The 16776-nt window shown below is 54.3% G+C and overlaps 1 protein-coding gene across 5 annotated transcripts in view; it reads left to right on the top strand.

Moving 5' to 3' along the window:
• Positions 1-994: 994 nt before the first annotated feature.
• CORO7 (coronin 7) overlaps positions 995-16776 on the top strand; it is a gene marked incomplete at its 5' end in the record, with an annotated part of 59578 nt that continues 43796 nt past the window's right edge. For all 5 annotated transcript variants that reach the window (XR_003549917.1, XM_014589228.2, XM_014589234.2 and 2 more), the window contains 5 exon segments: positions 995-1091; positions 1873-1947; positions 8349-8419; positions 8837-9020; positions 13872-13948. Coding sequence is in view for 4 of the 5 variants with exons in the window: in XM_014589228.2 (XP_014444714.1) it covers positions 995-1091; positions 1873-1947; positions 8349-8419; positions 8837-9020; positions 13872-13948 (504 nt within the window).

Here is a 16776-nt window from a genome sequence, read left to right on the forward strand (position 1 = left end):
TGGACAGAGGCAGCGACCAGGGAGGTGGCCGCAGACAGGTCCAACATGGGCCCTGCATCAGGACAGTCGCTTTGGTAAATAGTGCTGGGAGGGTACTGGATAGGACTTGGTCCCTGGTGCTTGTTCCCTGGGTGGTGGGTGAGAGTTAGGGTTAGTCCCCGCTGTCCTGGTCCGGCATGGGAAACAGACTCTGAACCCAGCCTCCAGGGGGAGCTTCAGCAGTTGATGTTAGGGAAGTGGGCGAGTAGGGGATCTCTTCTCGCCAGACACCACCTGTGGCGGGAGATTGTGCAGAGGACTGATGTTCTGGAGGTGGGGGGTGGTCTCCAGGGTGCTGCCGGCGGGAAACCTGTGGCTGCTCTGTCATGGGGGCAGGAAGGGGGTGCAGGCCGGTGTTTTGCCACCAGCAGTGAAAACGTGTGGCCCTTGCTGACCATGGTGTCAGAAAAGCTCCTTCCCTGAGTGTGTGGGGGTGTTAAGATTATTGCTTTTTCGTGGGGTGCGTCATTTACTCATCTGTGGGGCTTCTAAAGGCACGGTCTGCTGCGGCCAGGCCTTGATTTTTCTCCTCTCTGAACTGGTGCTGGAGGAGGCCCTCGGCAGTGCTGCTGGGGAAGTGGAATCTGCCTTGGGTCTTAGATGCCCATTTTTTTCTTTCGCTGCGTTCCTTCTTTTTGACAGAAACAAAGTCCCCCCCACCCCAACACACACAGTGCCCACCGCTTAATTAGAGTACTGACTTTTCTCAACAGAAGTTTCCTCTGACAGCCACCTCCCCCTTACTAGGGAGCTGATGACCCCTCAAAGCCTTAGGTTATCCTTTCTAGGGCATTTCCATTTCTAAGGGACCGCATGAGTGGAGACAAGGTTTGAGGCAAAGGACTGACCTCTGATGGTGCGGCTCTAAGGTCAAGCTCCCAGGTGTGCCCTGCCCCTCCTGAAGGTGTCACAGAGACCTGACGCTCCCTACTCATTTCTTATTCTTCATCTTCAGGCCTGGATCAGTGACATCCGAGCAGGGACCGCCCCCTCATGTGGCAGCCATATCAAATCAAGCTGCAGCTTGATCGCCTTCAACTCCGACCGCCCAGGTAGGCGGATGACCATGAGTGTGGGACTGAATGTGGTCACACAGCATGGACAGGGCAGGTGGGCAGGCAGGTTTGGTGCAGGCTGGAGGCTCAGAGTGATCTCTGGAGGCTCAGAGGTGAGCACCATATGGGACCAGATCTGTTGTAGTCTGGGTGTGCAGGTGCAACACTAATTGGTTGTAGTCTTCAAGGTTGGTGTGATGGGACTGGCACCTGTTTCCCATTGTTCCCATGTGCCAGCTCTTCCTCGTCTGTGAGTATGGGATCGCTGGAGTCGACAGGGACACCCACGTTTGAAAACATCATGTTAGTTGGGACTCCCTTGGTTGTGAGTGATAACTCAGACCCCAGACTGCTTAGGCAAAAACTGGGTAACTTTTCAGCTTGTGTAACTAAGACGCCAGGGGCTTCAGGCAGGGCCACAGCCATGGGCTCCCGTGTGCTGTCTGTGCAGCCTCTCTTGGTCCTGCAGCTTGGCCATTTCATGGGCATCTTGCTCAAATGAGGGTGAGAAAAATGGTAACCCGGGACCACACCCTGATCTCTTATGATCCACAGCACGAAAAAGAGAGTCCCTCTTGCCCGCTTTCTTGTGTATGCTGCAGGCACAGACAGTTCCGACCCGGGCTGTGACCTGCCCCAACCCATCACTTCATCCAGAAGGATGTGATTCTTGATTGGGGAAGGCTCTGGGAAAACCCAGGTTGAGCTGGGAGCCCTGTGCAGGGAGAGAAATATCTCTGTATGGCCTGAGGGCTGAGCTCCCACATTTGTCTAACAGGTGTGCTGGGCATTGTGCCTCTGGAAAGCCAAGGAGAGGACAAGAGACACGTGGCCTACCTAGGCTGCCACTCAGGTGAGTAGGGACTCTTACCCGCTTCTTCCCAGGGCCTGGGATTCACACTCATGCTCCTGCTGTCCTCTCTGAGTTCTGTGAGATGAATTTGGGCCCAGAAGAACATGTCCTGGTTGGAAATTCTGTCCAGGGTGGGAAGAAGTGTGTGTTCCAGGCTGTCCAGTGGGGAGCTGGAGGATGTGTGGCCTGACGTCCTTGGCTCCAGGCCAATGCCGGCTCCCTGTTGCTGCTGAGGACTCAGCCTTGTGTGGGTCTTAGCCCTGCCTGTTCGAGAGCCCAGCAGGATATCCCAGGCCACCAGCCATCCTCCCCAGCCAGGCCACTTGGGGCCCTCCAAGGAGGTGGCTGTGCTGGGCTGCAGGACCACAAGGAGCCCTCACAAAGAGAGCCTTTGTTCACTGCAGCTGCTTCTGGGGGCGCCCAGCAGCCCTCCTGGCAGCCTGCCCACCTTTGGAGCAGCTTGCTCTTCTCAGGCTGAGGCAGCAGCAGCCCAACTGGCCTGCCTCCGCCTGTCCAGCTGTGGGGGCGGGGCCAGTCTCTTCGGCCTACAGTCCACCACCCATGGGGAGGCCTCAAGGTGAGGGGAGCCTGGGTCTGTAGCTGGGTGTGCTGCTAGGTGTAGGGCTCTGACCACGATGCTGAGATTGCTAACACTTAGGATGCGTTTTCAGCTCTGTGCTAAGTACAATCACTGTCTTGTACCCACGGATTCTACATCCAGATTCAAGCTAACCCATCGACAGATCGAGAATATTTGGAAAAAACAAACAAACAAAAAACCCAGAAAACAAAAATGATTGAGACTGTGCTGAACATTTGTAACTTTTCTTGTCACTACTTCCTAAACAATAGAGTGATAAGTGTTTACATAGCACTTACATCTGTTAAGCATCATGCGTACCCTAGAGAAGATTTAAAGTATATGCAGAAGTACGTAGGATACGGATACGTCACATCCCTGCTGTTTTATGGGAGGGACTTGAGCACCCACTGTTTGGTACCTTGGTGGGGTCCTCCTGAAAGCAGTCCCTTGCAGATACTGTTCTCTGCATTTTCTTATCTACTCTTTTTTTTTTTTAAGAGAGGTTTTTTCCATAGGGTGTGTGCACTTGGAGGCACAGAGAGAGACAGATGGGAAGTGAGAAATCACCCCACAGCCTCGGGAAACGTTCACGCCACTATCCCTTCTCTTCTAGTCTCCTCTCGGGATTTTGAGCATGCACACACATGCGCCCAGTGTGTTTCAAGCTGCCAGGTCCAAGACTCGAACCGTGGTCAACTACGTGAGGGTCCAGCAATGTAACCATTATGCCATCTGCTGGTCCTCTAATCTTTTTTTTAAGACTACTTAATTGAGATTTTTATTTAATATCTTAAATATCACCTGTTTTGGGAAAATAATTGCTTTTTTTAAAACAAAATTTTTAAGAGAGATTTTTGCTATAGGGCGCTTGTGCTTCCTGGAGAGACAGAAAGCAAGAAATCCTCTCCCCTCCCCCCAGGATGGTCTGGCCATGCCATCACAATCCCTTTCCTTCTTGGAATTTTGGACATGCATGCACATGCTACTGGCATGAATTTCAAGCCGTTGGGTCAGGGACCTGAGCCATGGTCAACTACATGGGAGTCTAGCGATGTACACATTATGCCATCTACTAGAATTTGTTGTTTTTACTCAAGTTACAGGATCACGTACGTCCCACTCCGGTTTTAGAACATCTCCATCACCCTCCGATGCCTCCTCCTGCCCCTTTATAGCTGATCTGTTTCCACCTCAGGCACCCCTGCCTCCACACCCGTTGCTTGCTATCTGCCTCTGTGGCAGAGCTCTGCACCCTGCTGTCCCGGCCAAGCCAGAGCTGCCTGTTTCTGTGAATGGTGCCCCTGGCACACAACATGCCCTTCCATTGCGTCATCTGTGGCTGCCTTCTGGCAGCAACTGCGGAGTGCTTGTGGCAGAGACACTGTGGCCTCGAAACCAGAAAACGTCTACCACCCTGTACTTTAAGGAAGCGTTGGCTGGCCTCTGCTCTGTGGACCGGTCATTTCTGGATGGCTCACATAAGTGAGACCATGTAATGCAAGGCCCTTGAATCTGGTTTCTTCATTTACGATAACGTTTTAGGGCTCGTCTACATTATATCACATGTAAGAAGTTTGTTTTCTTTCTTTCGTTTTTCTTTCTAGTTTTTGCTGTAGGGCCTGTGTACTCCCAGAGAGAAAGTGAGATGTTACCCCCTAGGGGCTGGCCATGTTGCATTCCTATCTCCTTTCTCTTCTCGTTTTTTTTTTTTGTTTGTTTGTTTTGTTTTAAATTATTTGTTTATTTAATTCCATTTATTATCATTTAAAAAATTTATTCATTCATTTATTTTTTAATTTGACTAGAGAGAGAGAGACGCACACACACACAAAGAGGGAAAGTGAGAAAGTGAGAAAACAAGCTACCAGGTCCAGGACTCGAACCATGGTCGGCCATGGGATAGTCCAGTGCCTTAACCACCATGCCACCTGCTGGCCCCCTTATCATTTTTATTTTTTAATTTGACTAGACAAAGAGAGAGAGAAAGGGAAAATGAGAGAGCAAGTCTGGGACTTGAACCATGGTCAGCCATCTGGGAATCTAGCACCCTTAACCACCATGCCACTTGCTGGCCCCTCCTCTTGGGGTTTTGAGTACATGCACACACATGCCTGGTGTGATTTTTCTTTTCTTTCTTTCTTTTTTTTTTTAAAAAGAATATCTTACTGGGGGGACCAGCAGGTGATGTAGTGGTTAAGCGCTAGACTCTCACATGGCCCACCACGGTTTGAGTTCCAGACCTTGCTTTCTCACTTTCCCTCTCTCTCTCTCTCTGTCTCTCTCTCTAGTCAAATTAAAATAAATGAATGAATAAATAAAAATTAAATACAAAATATTCTTTTTTTAAAAAAGAATTATCTTATTGGGGCCTGCACTGGACTCCCACATGACAACAGGAGGAGAATGGAAGAGAGGGGACTGTGGCATGTCCATGCCCTGGAGGTGATTTTTCACTTTCCCTCTCACTGTCTCTGTCAAGCACACGCTCTTTTTTTTTTTTTTAAAGAATTAATTAATTATTATTATTATTATTTTCCAGTTTGATCAGAGAGACAGAGAGGGAAAGTGAGAAAGCAACCTACCAAGTCCGGGACTCAAACCACAGTTGGCCATGCAGGAGTCCAGTACGTTTAACTACCACGGCACCTGCTGGCCTCCTGCTCTGATTATCAAGCTACTGGTTCTGGACTCCAACCATGGAATCGGCCGTGTGAGACCTACTTACTTTAACCTCCATTTCAACTGCTAGCCCAAAAGTTTATTTTCTTACCTAATTATAAACATTTTTAAAAAATAATTTATTTTATTTGTTATTATTAACTTGACGAGAGAGAGAGAGAAAGGGAAAGTGAGAAAGCAAGTCTACCAGGTCCTGGACTCAAACTGTGGTCGGCCATGTGGGAGCCCAGCATCCTAACCACTGTGCCCCTGCTAGCCCTTTAATTGCAAACATTTTGGAAGTAAGTTTTATTTAATTAATTAATTTATTTATTTATTTGGAAAGGTTTTTGCTATAGGGCACATGCGCTCACCAGAAAGACAGAGACAGACAGAGAGACAGAAAGTGAGAAATCACCCCCCAGGGGGAATGGCCACACCACAATCCCTTCTCCTCCATTCTCCTCTCCGGATCTTGGGCACGCACGCACATGCCCCTTGCTGAGTTTAAGCTAGCAGGTCTGAGACTCGAATTGTGGTCGACTACATGGGAGTCCAGCAATGTAGCCGTTATGCTATCTGCTGGTCCCATTTATTTACTTACTTACTTACTTATTTATTTATTTTAGAGAGGTTTTTGCTATAGGGCACGTGTGCTCCCGAGAAAGACAGAGAGACAGAAAGCGAGAAATCCCACCCCCCCCGGGGATGGCCACACCGCAGTTCCTTCTCCTCTTGGGATCTTGGGCACACATGTACATGCACCCCGCTGAATTTAAGCCACCGGATCCGGGACTCTAACCACAGTTGACTCCATGGGAGTCCAGCAACTTAGCCATTATGCTAACTGCTGGTCCCATTACTTATTTATTTTTTAAAGAATAATTTTATTCAACTTTATTTATTTATTTTAATTTGACCAGAGGACAGAGTGGGGGGTGGTGAGAAAGCAAGCCACCAGGTCTGGGACTCGAACCACAATCATCCATGTGGGAGTCCAATGCCCTTAACCACCATACCACCTGCTGGCCCCTATTTATTTTTTTTTCTTTTATTTTTGCTATAGGGTGTGTGCACTCGCCAGACAGACAGACAGACAGAGAGGCAGAAAGTGAGAAATCACCTCCCAGGGGGAATGATCACGCCACAATCCCTTCTCCTCCATTCTCCTCTCAGGATTCTGAGCACACACGCACATGCACCCGGTGTGAGTTTAAGCCACCAGGTCCAGGACTCGAACCGTGGTTGACTACATGGGAGTCCAGCGACATAGCCATTACGCCAATAGCTGGTCCCCCCATTTAGTTTTTTTAAGAGAGATTTTTTTTGCTATAGGGCACATGTGCTTGCCAGAGAAACAGAGACAGACAGACAGAAAGCAAGAAATCACCCCCCTGGGGGGATGGCCATGCCGCAATCCCTTCACCTCCATTCTTCTGTCAGGATCTTGGGCACGCACGCACTTGCACCTGATGTGAGTTTGAAGCCGCTGCATCTGAGACTTGAACTATGGTTGACTACCTGGGAGTCCAGCAATGTAATCGTTATGTCATCTGCTGGTCCTGAAGTAGGTTTTAAAATAAGTCATTTTTCGGTAAACTGAGGTTCAACGAGGTTAGGAATTTACCATCAATCACATGGCTGCTGGCAGAGCCGGTCTGAAGTCCAGATCTCTCAGAACCTGAGTTTGCTTTTTGATGTTTATCAACCTGTGGGGTCCCACTCCGAGGATGATGTAGGGTACCGAGCCTCCTGGTACTAGGGGCCTCAGAGAAGCTGGACCAGGCTCCCGTGGGTGGGTTATGGCCTGACCAGGGCTGCGGCCATTCAGAGCCTCATCCCTGCAGGAGCAGCCTCGCCTGGAAGCTGCTTTTGAGGTAGCTGAGCCCCAGCTCTCTGGTGACCTGTCCTGGAGATACCAGGTGCTGCTGCCCTCGGGGCTGGAGCTGGGCTCTGGCTGCTGTCCTCGGGGGTGCTGGGGGTGGGCTCTGGCTGCTGCCCTGCCTTTGGTGGTGCCCTGCCCTCAGGGACCCCTTTGGGCTCTCCGCTCAGTGCTGCACCTGCCCTGGGGAACAGTGACAGGGAGCAGCTGGAGTCTGGGCTGTGGGGGTGGTGGCTGGAGCCTTACCACTCCCCCCCAGAAAGGCAGTGGACGTTGTGCTGACAGCATAAGTTCAGAAGCCAGATGGTCTGGGCCTGCCCCTCAGCGCTGTCCCTCCTTTGCTGTGTGATTCTGGACGAGTTCCTTACCCCGTCTGGGTTTCAGAGGCCTGACCCTCCAGCTGGGACGGTGCTGCAGCACTACCCGGCTGCTCCGCGCAGGCTCAGGGATGAGGGCAGCACACACCAAGCGCTCTGCGATGCAGTTGCATTACGGCGTCTCATCCCTCTGGAGATGCCAAGCTGCCCCGCCCTCCCCAGTGAGGAGCCGCTTGGGTGGGGATGGCAAGGCTCCTGCAGTTCCAGGCCCAGGACTGTGATGGTCCTGCTGGCTGGAGTTAAGGCTGGGCCATCCTGAAGGGTGCCTCTGGGTCTGCATCCTCTGCTTCTCTGCCTCCTCTGGCTGGGAGCGAAACAGTCATGCTAAGCCCCACTGGGAGGTGGGTGGTGGGGGCTGACTGCTAGCTCCTTGCCCTGGCGATGCAGGCCTGTGGTCCTGTTCACCTCCCCCCTCCCGCACTCACCACCCACCACACCTCATTTCCACCGCAGAGCCACCAGCCGCCTTTCCTTCCCGGCTCTGGCTTACTCGGGAGCCCCACATCCTGCTCTGCAGCCCCAGAGCTAAGCCATGCATGTTTGGTTTCAAAGACCTGAAACCCACTCTGGCTCACTTAAGACAAAAAGGGGTTTGCTGGGCGACTCCTGGAGCCTGTCTGCAAGAGCGACTGCACGTCCTACCTTGGGGGGGCTGGGAGCCCCATGAACTTCCTCCCCATCCTATTCACCAGCCTGGTGCCAGGGCCTGTGGCCACCGGCTCAGCAGGGCTCTTGGGGACACGTGGTGGGAGAGGCCTGTAGTGTTTGCCACTATGATGTTTAGGGGATGCTTTGGCCTCGTAGGCTCAGTCTGCTTTGGTGTGGCAGAGATGTCTCCTTGGGGCAGGCCCAGTGGGTTGGCACGGGATGTGCCATGGGCTCAGCCATGCCTTTCCCACAGACCTGCTCACAGACTTGGCCTTCTCTCCCTTTGACGACTTCCTGCTGGCCACGGGCTCTGCTGACAGGACGGTGAGTGAAGCTGCTGGGTGCCCCACCCGCCCTCAGCCCCCCGGCCCAGACCCTCTGTCCTGGGGCGGTGACCCCTTTACTGCCTCGGGGGCTGGGAGGAAAGTCTCAAGTCCACACTGGCTCCAGAGTGCTTGCTCAAGGCAGGGCCATGGACCATGGTCAGGACTGCCGAGGGAAGCAAGCTTGGGCATGGGGGGCCTCAGAGACCAGAGCCCCTGCCCAGCTGTTTACATCGTCCCCACCTGTCTCTGACCACACTCTGCAGGGTGGGGTGTCCTCTGCCCAGGAGGGTACTGTCCTCTTGGAGCAGCTGTGCTTCAACATGGGATCCCGATAAGCTTAGGACAGCCTTGGGTGAGGCTGCCTGGTGGTATCGGGGTCCCCATCCTGGGGTCACAGGCCGGATCTTTCCTGTAGGTGAAACTCTGGCGTCTGCCAGCCTCTGGCCAGGCCCTGCCTTCAGTGCCCGGGGTGGTGTTGGGCCCCCACGACTTTCCAGTGGAAGTGCTGCAGTTCCACCCCACTGCAGACGGCGTCTTGGCGAGCGCAGCTGGCACGGCCGTGAAGGTCTGGGATGCGGCCAGGCAGCAGCCCCTGACAGGTACGCCTACACCCCACCCCTGCCTGCCCTGTGCCACCCCTCCTCTGGGCAGGACTTGCTCCTTTGTTGGTGTTCTTAGTAGTGTACATTTATTTTTTAAAAGTTTTTTAAAGAATTATTTTATTTACTTATTATTTTAATTTGACCTGAGAGGGATAGAGTGAGGGAGAGTTCGAAACAGGGAAAGTGAGAAAGCAAGCCACCAGGTCTGGGACTCGAACCACAGTCAGCCATGTGAGAGTCCAGCACCCTTAACCACGACGCCACCTGCTGGCCTCATGCAGTGAACATTTAACTACCTACCGAAGTGTTACACGTCCATAGTATGAAAAGTCAGGTGGCTCTACAGAGCTTGTGGTAACCTCTAACTCTCTACGCCTGTGGGAATTTGTTTTCGTTTCTCTTAAGTGATATTTTTCCTATTGTTTTCCTCCGCTTTTTTTCTTTTAATAATTATTTATTTAATTTTATGTATTCATTTATTTTAATTTGGAGAGAGAGACACAGGGACACAGAGAGAGAGAGAGAAAGAGAAAGTGAGAATGCAGGTCACCAGGTCCGGGACTCGAACCATGTCCGCCATGTGGGAGTGTCCAGCGCTTTAACCACCATGCCACCTGCTGGTCCCCTCCTCCGCTTTCTTCTTTCTTTAAGCTTTTTTTTTTTACTTGGCAGAGGGTGTGCTCACTCACCAGAGTGACAGAAACGTCCCTGTTGGTATGATTGCACTGCAGTCCCTTTTTTCTACTTCCCCGTCCGTTGGAACTGGGGTGGTTTCACAAGCTGCCAGGCCGGGGTTCAGTCTGCAGCCGGCCGTGTGGGACTGGGTGTCCTCACACAGTACTCAGCCGGGGTTCGGTCTGCAGCCGGCCGTGTGGGACTGGGTGTCCTCACACAGTACTCAGCTGCCGTGCTTCGTGCTTCCTGCAGTTCTCCCTTTCAGAGGAGCACACGCATGCGCTCGCCAGACACAGGTAGAAGGTGAGAGATCACCCCTGGGGCATGACCACGCTACAATCCCTTATCCTCCAGTTTCCTCCTGGGATCTTGGGCATGCACGTGCTGGTGTCAGTTTCAAGCTGCTGGGTCCGGGACTCGAACCAAGGTCGACTGTGTGGGAGTCCAGCAATGTAGCCATTGAGCCATCTGGTGGTCCTAGTTCTCCAATTTTTTTTTTTTTAAGGCCTCTCCCCAGAAAGTCAAGGCCATTTTCTTTTCTTTTCTTTTTTTTGGAGAAGTTTTCACTGTAGGGCACGTGCGCTCGCCAGACAGAGAGAGACATAGAGACAGAAAGCGAGAAATACACCAGGAGGATGGTCACGCCGCAGTCCCTTCTCCTCCATTCTCCTCTCGGGATCTTGGGCACGCACGCACACGCGCCCGGCGTGAGTTTAAGCCACCGGGTCCGGGACGCGAACCGCAGTCGACTACGTGGGAGTCCAGCGACATAGCCATTACGCTAACTGCTGGTTCCCTAGTTCTCCCATTTTTAAGCAACGTCTTTACAATGGGTTTTCTTTTTTTCTAAATTTTTTTCTTTATGATAGAACATGTACATGCACACATGAGAGAGAGGAACACATGTGCATGTGAGAGACAAGAGCGCACGCATGCATGAGAGAGGGGAGTGCATGTGACGGGAGTACACGTGCATGTGAGAGGAGCACACGTGAGAGAGAGGAGTGCATGGGCATGTGAGGGGAGTACACGTGAGGGGGCACACATGCACGTGACAGGAATACACGAGAGAGAGAGAGAGAGAGAGAGGAGTGCACGTGCATGTGAGGGTAGTACACGTGAGAGGGGCACACGTGCACATGACGGGAGTACACGTGAGAGAGAGAGGAGTGCATGTGACGGGAGTACACATGAGAGAGGAGTGCACGTGACTGGAGTACACGTGAGAGAGGAGTGCATGTGCATGTGACAGGAGTACACGTGAGAGAGAAAGGAGCACACGTGCATGTGATGGGAGTACATGTGACGGGAGTACACGTGAGAGAGAGAGGAGCGCACGTGCACGTGACGGGAGTACACGTGAGAGAGAGGAGCGCACATGCACGTGACGGGAGTACACGCGCACGTGAGAGGAGCGCATCCAGGAGAGCTGGTCATCCCACGAATCCCACGGTCTCTTTCTCTCCTCAGTTCAGAACCTTGGGTCTTTGGCTCCCGTGTGCCTGCCCAGCACGGTTCGGGCTGAGGGGTCCCTGGATTCAGAACGTGCTCGCCACAGAGGACCCGGCCTCTCGTGAGCAGCAAATGCTGCTGCTCTGCAGAGCTGGCCCTAATTTATCTGCATGTCTGTTGTGACTTTCAAGCTGCTGGGTCCGGGATTTGAACCACGGCCGACCATGTGGGGATCCAGCACCTTAACCACCATGCCACTGGCTGGTCCCGCAGCATTCCCTTCTCCGTGCTCATCGTGGGATTTGGGCGTGCTGCACGTGTGTCTGGTGTGATTTCCAAGCTGTCAGGTCCAGGACTCTAGCTGTGGAGTCGGCCATGTGGCAGTCCATGCCTTAGCCACATGCCACCTGCCAGTCCCCCTACTTTTTATTTTTTAAGGTTAATTTATTTCTTCCAGGAGTGAGAGAGGGAGAGAAGCACCCCGACAGGGTCCTGCTACTTCAGTCTGTGTCCAGCCTCAACCCTGAACCATGGCATGCATACGCCTGGCACGTGCAGGGAGATTTCTGGACTCAGACCCTGAGCACCCCCCACCATGTGGGTCTGCCTCACTGAGCCGCCTGTGCTACTGGTCCGCTGCTGTGCAGCCCCTGCTCCTATTTCTGGAAATGTTTTTAGTTTTTGAAACAAACTGTGGACTTCCCCCCAGGTAGTGAGGATTCCGCTGTCTGGGGTAGCCCTTCCCACATGCCCGCGCTCCCTCTGCCCGGTGTAGTGGCCCCAGGGCTGGGTTAGAGTCCTTAGGGTTTGAACAGCTGTGACCGTGCACATGCGACTCACAGTGGACCCTGTGGTACAATGTGGTCACAGAGGGTCTTCCTGCCCTGCTGCCCCTGTTTCAGAGGTAAAGACACAAGGTGCAGAGACTTGAGGGACAGACTTGCCCCAGAGGGTTGTGCAGAGTCGGGGTAGCTAAGTTTGCCTCCTGGGGCTGGGACAACAACGTCCACACCCTGCCAGCTGAGGCTGTCGCAGCACGGCTGAGTGTCCCAGGGCATCTGCAGACAGCCAGTGCCCACTGTGCCATGGAGGGCGGGGGACGTGAAATATAAGGGGCAGGCCTTGCCCAGAAGAGCTCCTGGGGCACCTAGCAGACCCGCTTAACCCTTAAAGTGCAGGAGAAGGTGACCAGTCTCCTGTCTGCCTTCAGAGAGTAACCCCAGCTGCAATTACCGTTTCTCAAGTGCTTCTCACCTGCCCAGCCCCGTGCAAGAGCTTCACAACTGCTTTGCACACTGTCCTCACAGCAGCTACCATGGAGGATGGCCACACCACAATCCCTTCACCTCCATTCTCTTGGGATTTTGGGCATGCATGCATACATGCCCAGTGTGATGTTCAAGCCTCCTGGTCTGGGACTTCCTGAGCACCCCCCACCATGTGGGTCTGCCTCACTGAGCCGCCTGTGCTACTGGTCCGCTGCTGTGCAGCCCCTGCTCCTATTTCTGGAAATGTTTTTAGTTTTTGAAACAAACTGTGGACTTCCCCCCAGGTAGTGAGGATTCCGCTGTCTGGGGTAGCCCTTCCCACATGCCCGCGCTCCCTCTGCCCGGTGTAGTGGCCCCAGGGCTGGGTTAGAGTCCTTAGGGTTTGAACAGCTGTGACCGTGCACATGCGACTCACAGTGGACCCTGTGGTACAATGTGGTCACAGAGGGTCTTCCTGCCCTGCTGCCCCTGTTTCAGAGGTAAAGACACAAGGTGCAGAGACTTGAGGGACAGACTTGCCCCAGAGGGTTGTGCAGAGTCGGGGTAGCTAAGTTTGCCTCCTGGGGCTGGGACAACAACGTCCACACCCTGCCAGCTGAGGCTGTCGCAGCACGGCTGAGTGTCCCAGGGCATCTGCAGACAGCCAGTGCCCACTGTGCCATGGAGGGCGGGGGACGTGAAATATAAGGGGCAGGCCTTGCCCAGAAGAGCTCCTGGGGCACCTAGCAGACCCGCTTAACCCTTAAAGTGCAGGAGAAGGTGACCAGTCTCCTGTCTGCCTTCAGAGAGTAACCCCAGCTGCAATTACCGTTTCTCAAGTGCTTCTCACCTGCCCAGCCCCGTGCAAGAGCTTCACAACTGCTTTGCACACTGTCCTCACAGCAGCTACCATGGAGGATGGCCACACCACAATCCCTTCACCTCCATTCTCTTGGGATTTTGGGCATGCATGCATACATGCCCAGTGTGATGTTCAAGCCTCCTGGTCTGGGACTTGAACCACAGTCCGCCATGTGGGAGCCCAGCGGAATAACCACTTCACCCGCTGGCCCCAGGAATTAGGATTTTTAAAGTCTTTGAGGAGGACACAATTTCGCTCATAACAGGAGTTTCAAAGAATGTGTGGACGCGGATAACCCCACACCAGGGAGGAGAGGGGGGAGGGCGGAGCCGAGGCCTACTGGGAGGGACCAGAAGGAACTGGGAAGTGAGTGGCCAAGCCTCAGGAGGTGACCCTGCAGAGGCGTGGCCCGGCGGGCAGTGCTGCAGGAGGTGGCCTGGGCACGTGGTGGCGTGTGTGGGAAGACCTGCTGCCCTTTCCCCCTCCCAGCTGGGAGGGACCCTCAGCCCCCAGCGGCTGCCTCTGTCCTGGGAGTCACCCAAGCCAGGCTTGCCCCCCCGCACCCCTATATCGGCACTGCTTCAGGGCCTGACCTGGGCTGCTTCTCCACAGAGCTAGTGGCCCATGGGGACCTGGTACAGAGCGCCAACTGGAGCTGGGACGGAGCCCTCCTGGGCACAGCGTGCAAGGTGAGCAGGGGCGGGAGATGGGTGCCGTGCAGGGGCATCTCGGGCTGTATGCTGTGGCCCGATGTTTTGGGCTCGGCAGCATTTATGGAGGACTGAGGTTGGGGTGGGCACACGTGAGCCCCTCGTGCCCCTGGCTGCCCTCACACCTGCTCACACCTGCATCTGGGAGCGTGCAGCCCTGCTGGGTCCCCACACTACCCCTGTGGGTCCAGCGATGCCGGCATTTCCTGGCTGTGTCTGGTTTGTCCGGCCGCCTCCCTTTGAGAGGCCTGAGCTAAGCAGCGTCTTCACACAGGACTCTGCGGTGCTGGCATGGGCTGGGAGGAGCCGGCACTGGGCTGGGTGCAGAGTACTGGGATACTCGGCCCCGCTGGAGCCAGGCGGCGCCCAGGCTGCCTGCATGAGGGTGCTTGCCGTGGGGCAGTGGGGGAGCAGCAAAGCATTGAGAGCCCAGGAGGGCAGGTGGTGTGTGAGGTGACGTGGACAGCATGGCTGGCATCTGAAGCTGATGTGGGACAGCCCGTGGGAGAAGGCCACCTGCAGCGAGGGGCAGTAGGGCTTGCTGGGCGGGGGCCCTGGGGGCTCTGAGCAGAATTTGTTGCGGGTGGGAAGGGGCCTTGTGTGCAGGGTCTCCAGGAAGGAAGGGGAAGATGGGGCTGGAGGGTCGGATCACAGCCTGTAGGGGAGATGGGGAGAAAAGAACTGGACAGGCTGGGGCTTGAGACCCAGGACCAGAGGGTGCCCCGGGAGATGGCCGTGGGTACCTCGAGGTTCGAGAGGGCCCGTTGGGTTTCAGGATGCTGGAGACCCTGAGACGTGGGCAACTTCAAGGATCTTTTCGGGGGTGTATGTGGGAAAATGAAGGGGGGCAGGAGCTGGCTTACAGGGGTGCTCTTCTGGAGCGGCCTGAGAGCTTCCTGTCCTCATGGCTCTCTGCACTTGGTGGGATCCCCGTTCCCATGGCTTCCTCGTCACTGCCTCCGTAGAAGCTGATTCTTTGTCCACCTCCCCGTGTCTGTTAAATGGTAGCCTGGCCTGAGTGTGGGATCGAGAAGTAAATCAGGGAAATTGCTGGCCACAGGGGCCTGGTAAGCTCACCCAGGGTCAGCCCTGCTGAGGGCTTCCAGGGAGAGAGCCCAAGCCGGTCCGTGAGGGATGAGCCCGCCTAGGAAGCAGCAGGCAGCACCTGGCTGAGGTGATAGCTTGGCAGTCCGTAAGGACAGTTGCGGCTGGACCGGGCCTCCCTTCCTCCAGGAAGTCTCTCTTCCTGTCTGTCACTGGTAAAGGTCCGAGCCCCACTTACCTCCAAAACTGGGCAGGGAAGGACGAAAAGCCTGTGGGTCACCAGGCACGCCCGTGTGGATGCGGCTCACTTGGCCTACCAGCATCCTGTGAGGGAGAGTTGGGAGTTCGAGCCCAGGGACTTCTGCTGTTCCCCAGACCCAGGGCTTACCATTAGGGGGGCCAAAAATTTCCCCTGTGGGCGGTGGCAGTGCTGCCGAGGATTGACCTCTCCTGCCCCCTCCTCCTACCCTTGGTTCCCTCCAAGCTGGTTCTTGGCACACACTGCACTGGGGTACCTCAGCCTGGGTCCCAGGCTACCCTCTGCTGTACAGGGATGCCCTGGGCTCCTCAGTGATGCAGCAGACCCCGAGGTCCTTGCTGTGTGGTGCTAGGTATGGGGCAGGGAGACCCTGCTGCAGGCTGTGCGTTTGCAGGCTGTGGGCTGTCCTGAGTGCAGGGGAGCAGGTGCAAGGGCCCTCCCTCTCCTCTTCTCTCTCTCCTCCCCTTGCAGGAGAGTGCTGGAGCCTGCCTGCCTGCCTTGGCATAGGCCAGGTTCTGGGTCTTGTCCCAGAGCTGCTCTTGCCAAGGACTGCCTGACTGCAGCGGGGCTGGGCGTCGCACTGCTCCCCCTTAGGATGTTTCCAAGTCCCCTTTTCTTTTGTGGCCATTGCTGGAGCGTCAACAGCCAAAAGGAAGTTCAGTCCTTTCATGACTTCTGACCCCAGCGGGAACGTAAAGGGCATTTCAGTGCACCCTCCCACACCCACAGGAAGAGTATGTCTTCCCCCGTCCAAAGAGCGGGGGCAGAAGACAGTGTGCAGGTCATGCTGTCCGAAAGGACGACGAAGCTCAGGGCGTGAGGACACTAAAGGTCGGCACGTTGGCAAAGGCGGCCAGGTTCACAGGAAGAGATGGCATCTGTATCGAGCGGGCGCAGCAGGAGAGGCTGATGGCACAGCTGTCCATGTGGGGTCCACCCTGGCAAGGCAGTTACCACTAGACTAAAGCTGGGCAGAGACCTCAAAAAGATCCTTGGACGGGAAGCCAGGTCTCGCCAGTAGGGAAGGAAATGGCAAATACAGGAAGAAACAATTGAGAAGGTGTAGGGGTAGAATCTTATATACAGTTCTTATCAGAAACTGCTAAAATGGGGACCAGCAGTTAGCATAATGGCTATGTCGCTGGACTCCCACGTAGTCGACCGCTGTTTGCGTCCCAGACCTGGTGGCTTAAAACTCACGCTGGGCGCGTGTGCGTGTGTGCCCAAGATCCCGATAGGAGAATGGAGGAGAAGGGATTGCGGTGTGGCCATCCCCCCGGGGGGGTGATTTCTCGCTTTCTGTCTCTCTGTCTCTCTCTGTCTGTCTGGTGAGCATAAGTGCCCTATAGCAAAAACCTCTTAAAAAAAAAATAAAAAGAAAAGAAACTGCTAAAATGAAAAAACATTTCCAGTTTCTCACTTTAGACATGAATATTTAAATAAGTAATGTTCCTATGAACATTCTTTTTTTCCTAACCAACTGAGGTGTTTTTTTTTTTTTTTT

The sequence above is a fragment of the Tupaia chinensis genome, unplaced genomic scaffold (genome assembly GCF_000334495.1).
Source record: "Tupaia chinensis unplaced genomic scaffold, TupChi_1.0 Scaffold000042_2, whole genome shotgun sequence".
Lineage (NCBI taxonomy): Eukaryota > Metazoa > Chordata > Mammalia > Scandentia > Tupaiidae > Tupaia > Tupaia belangeri.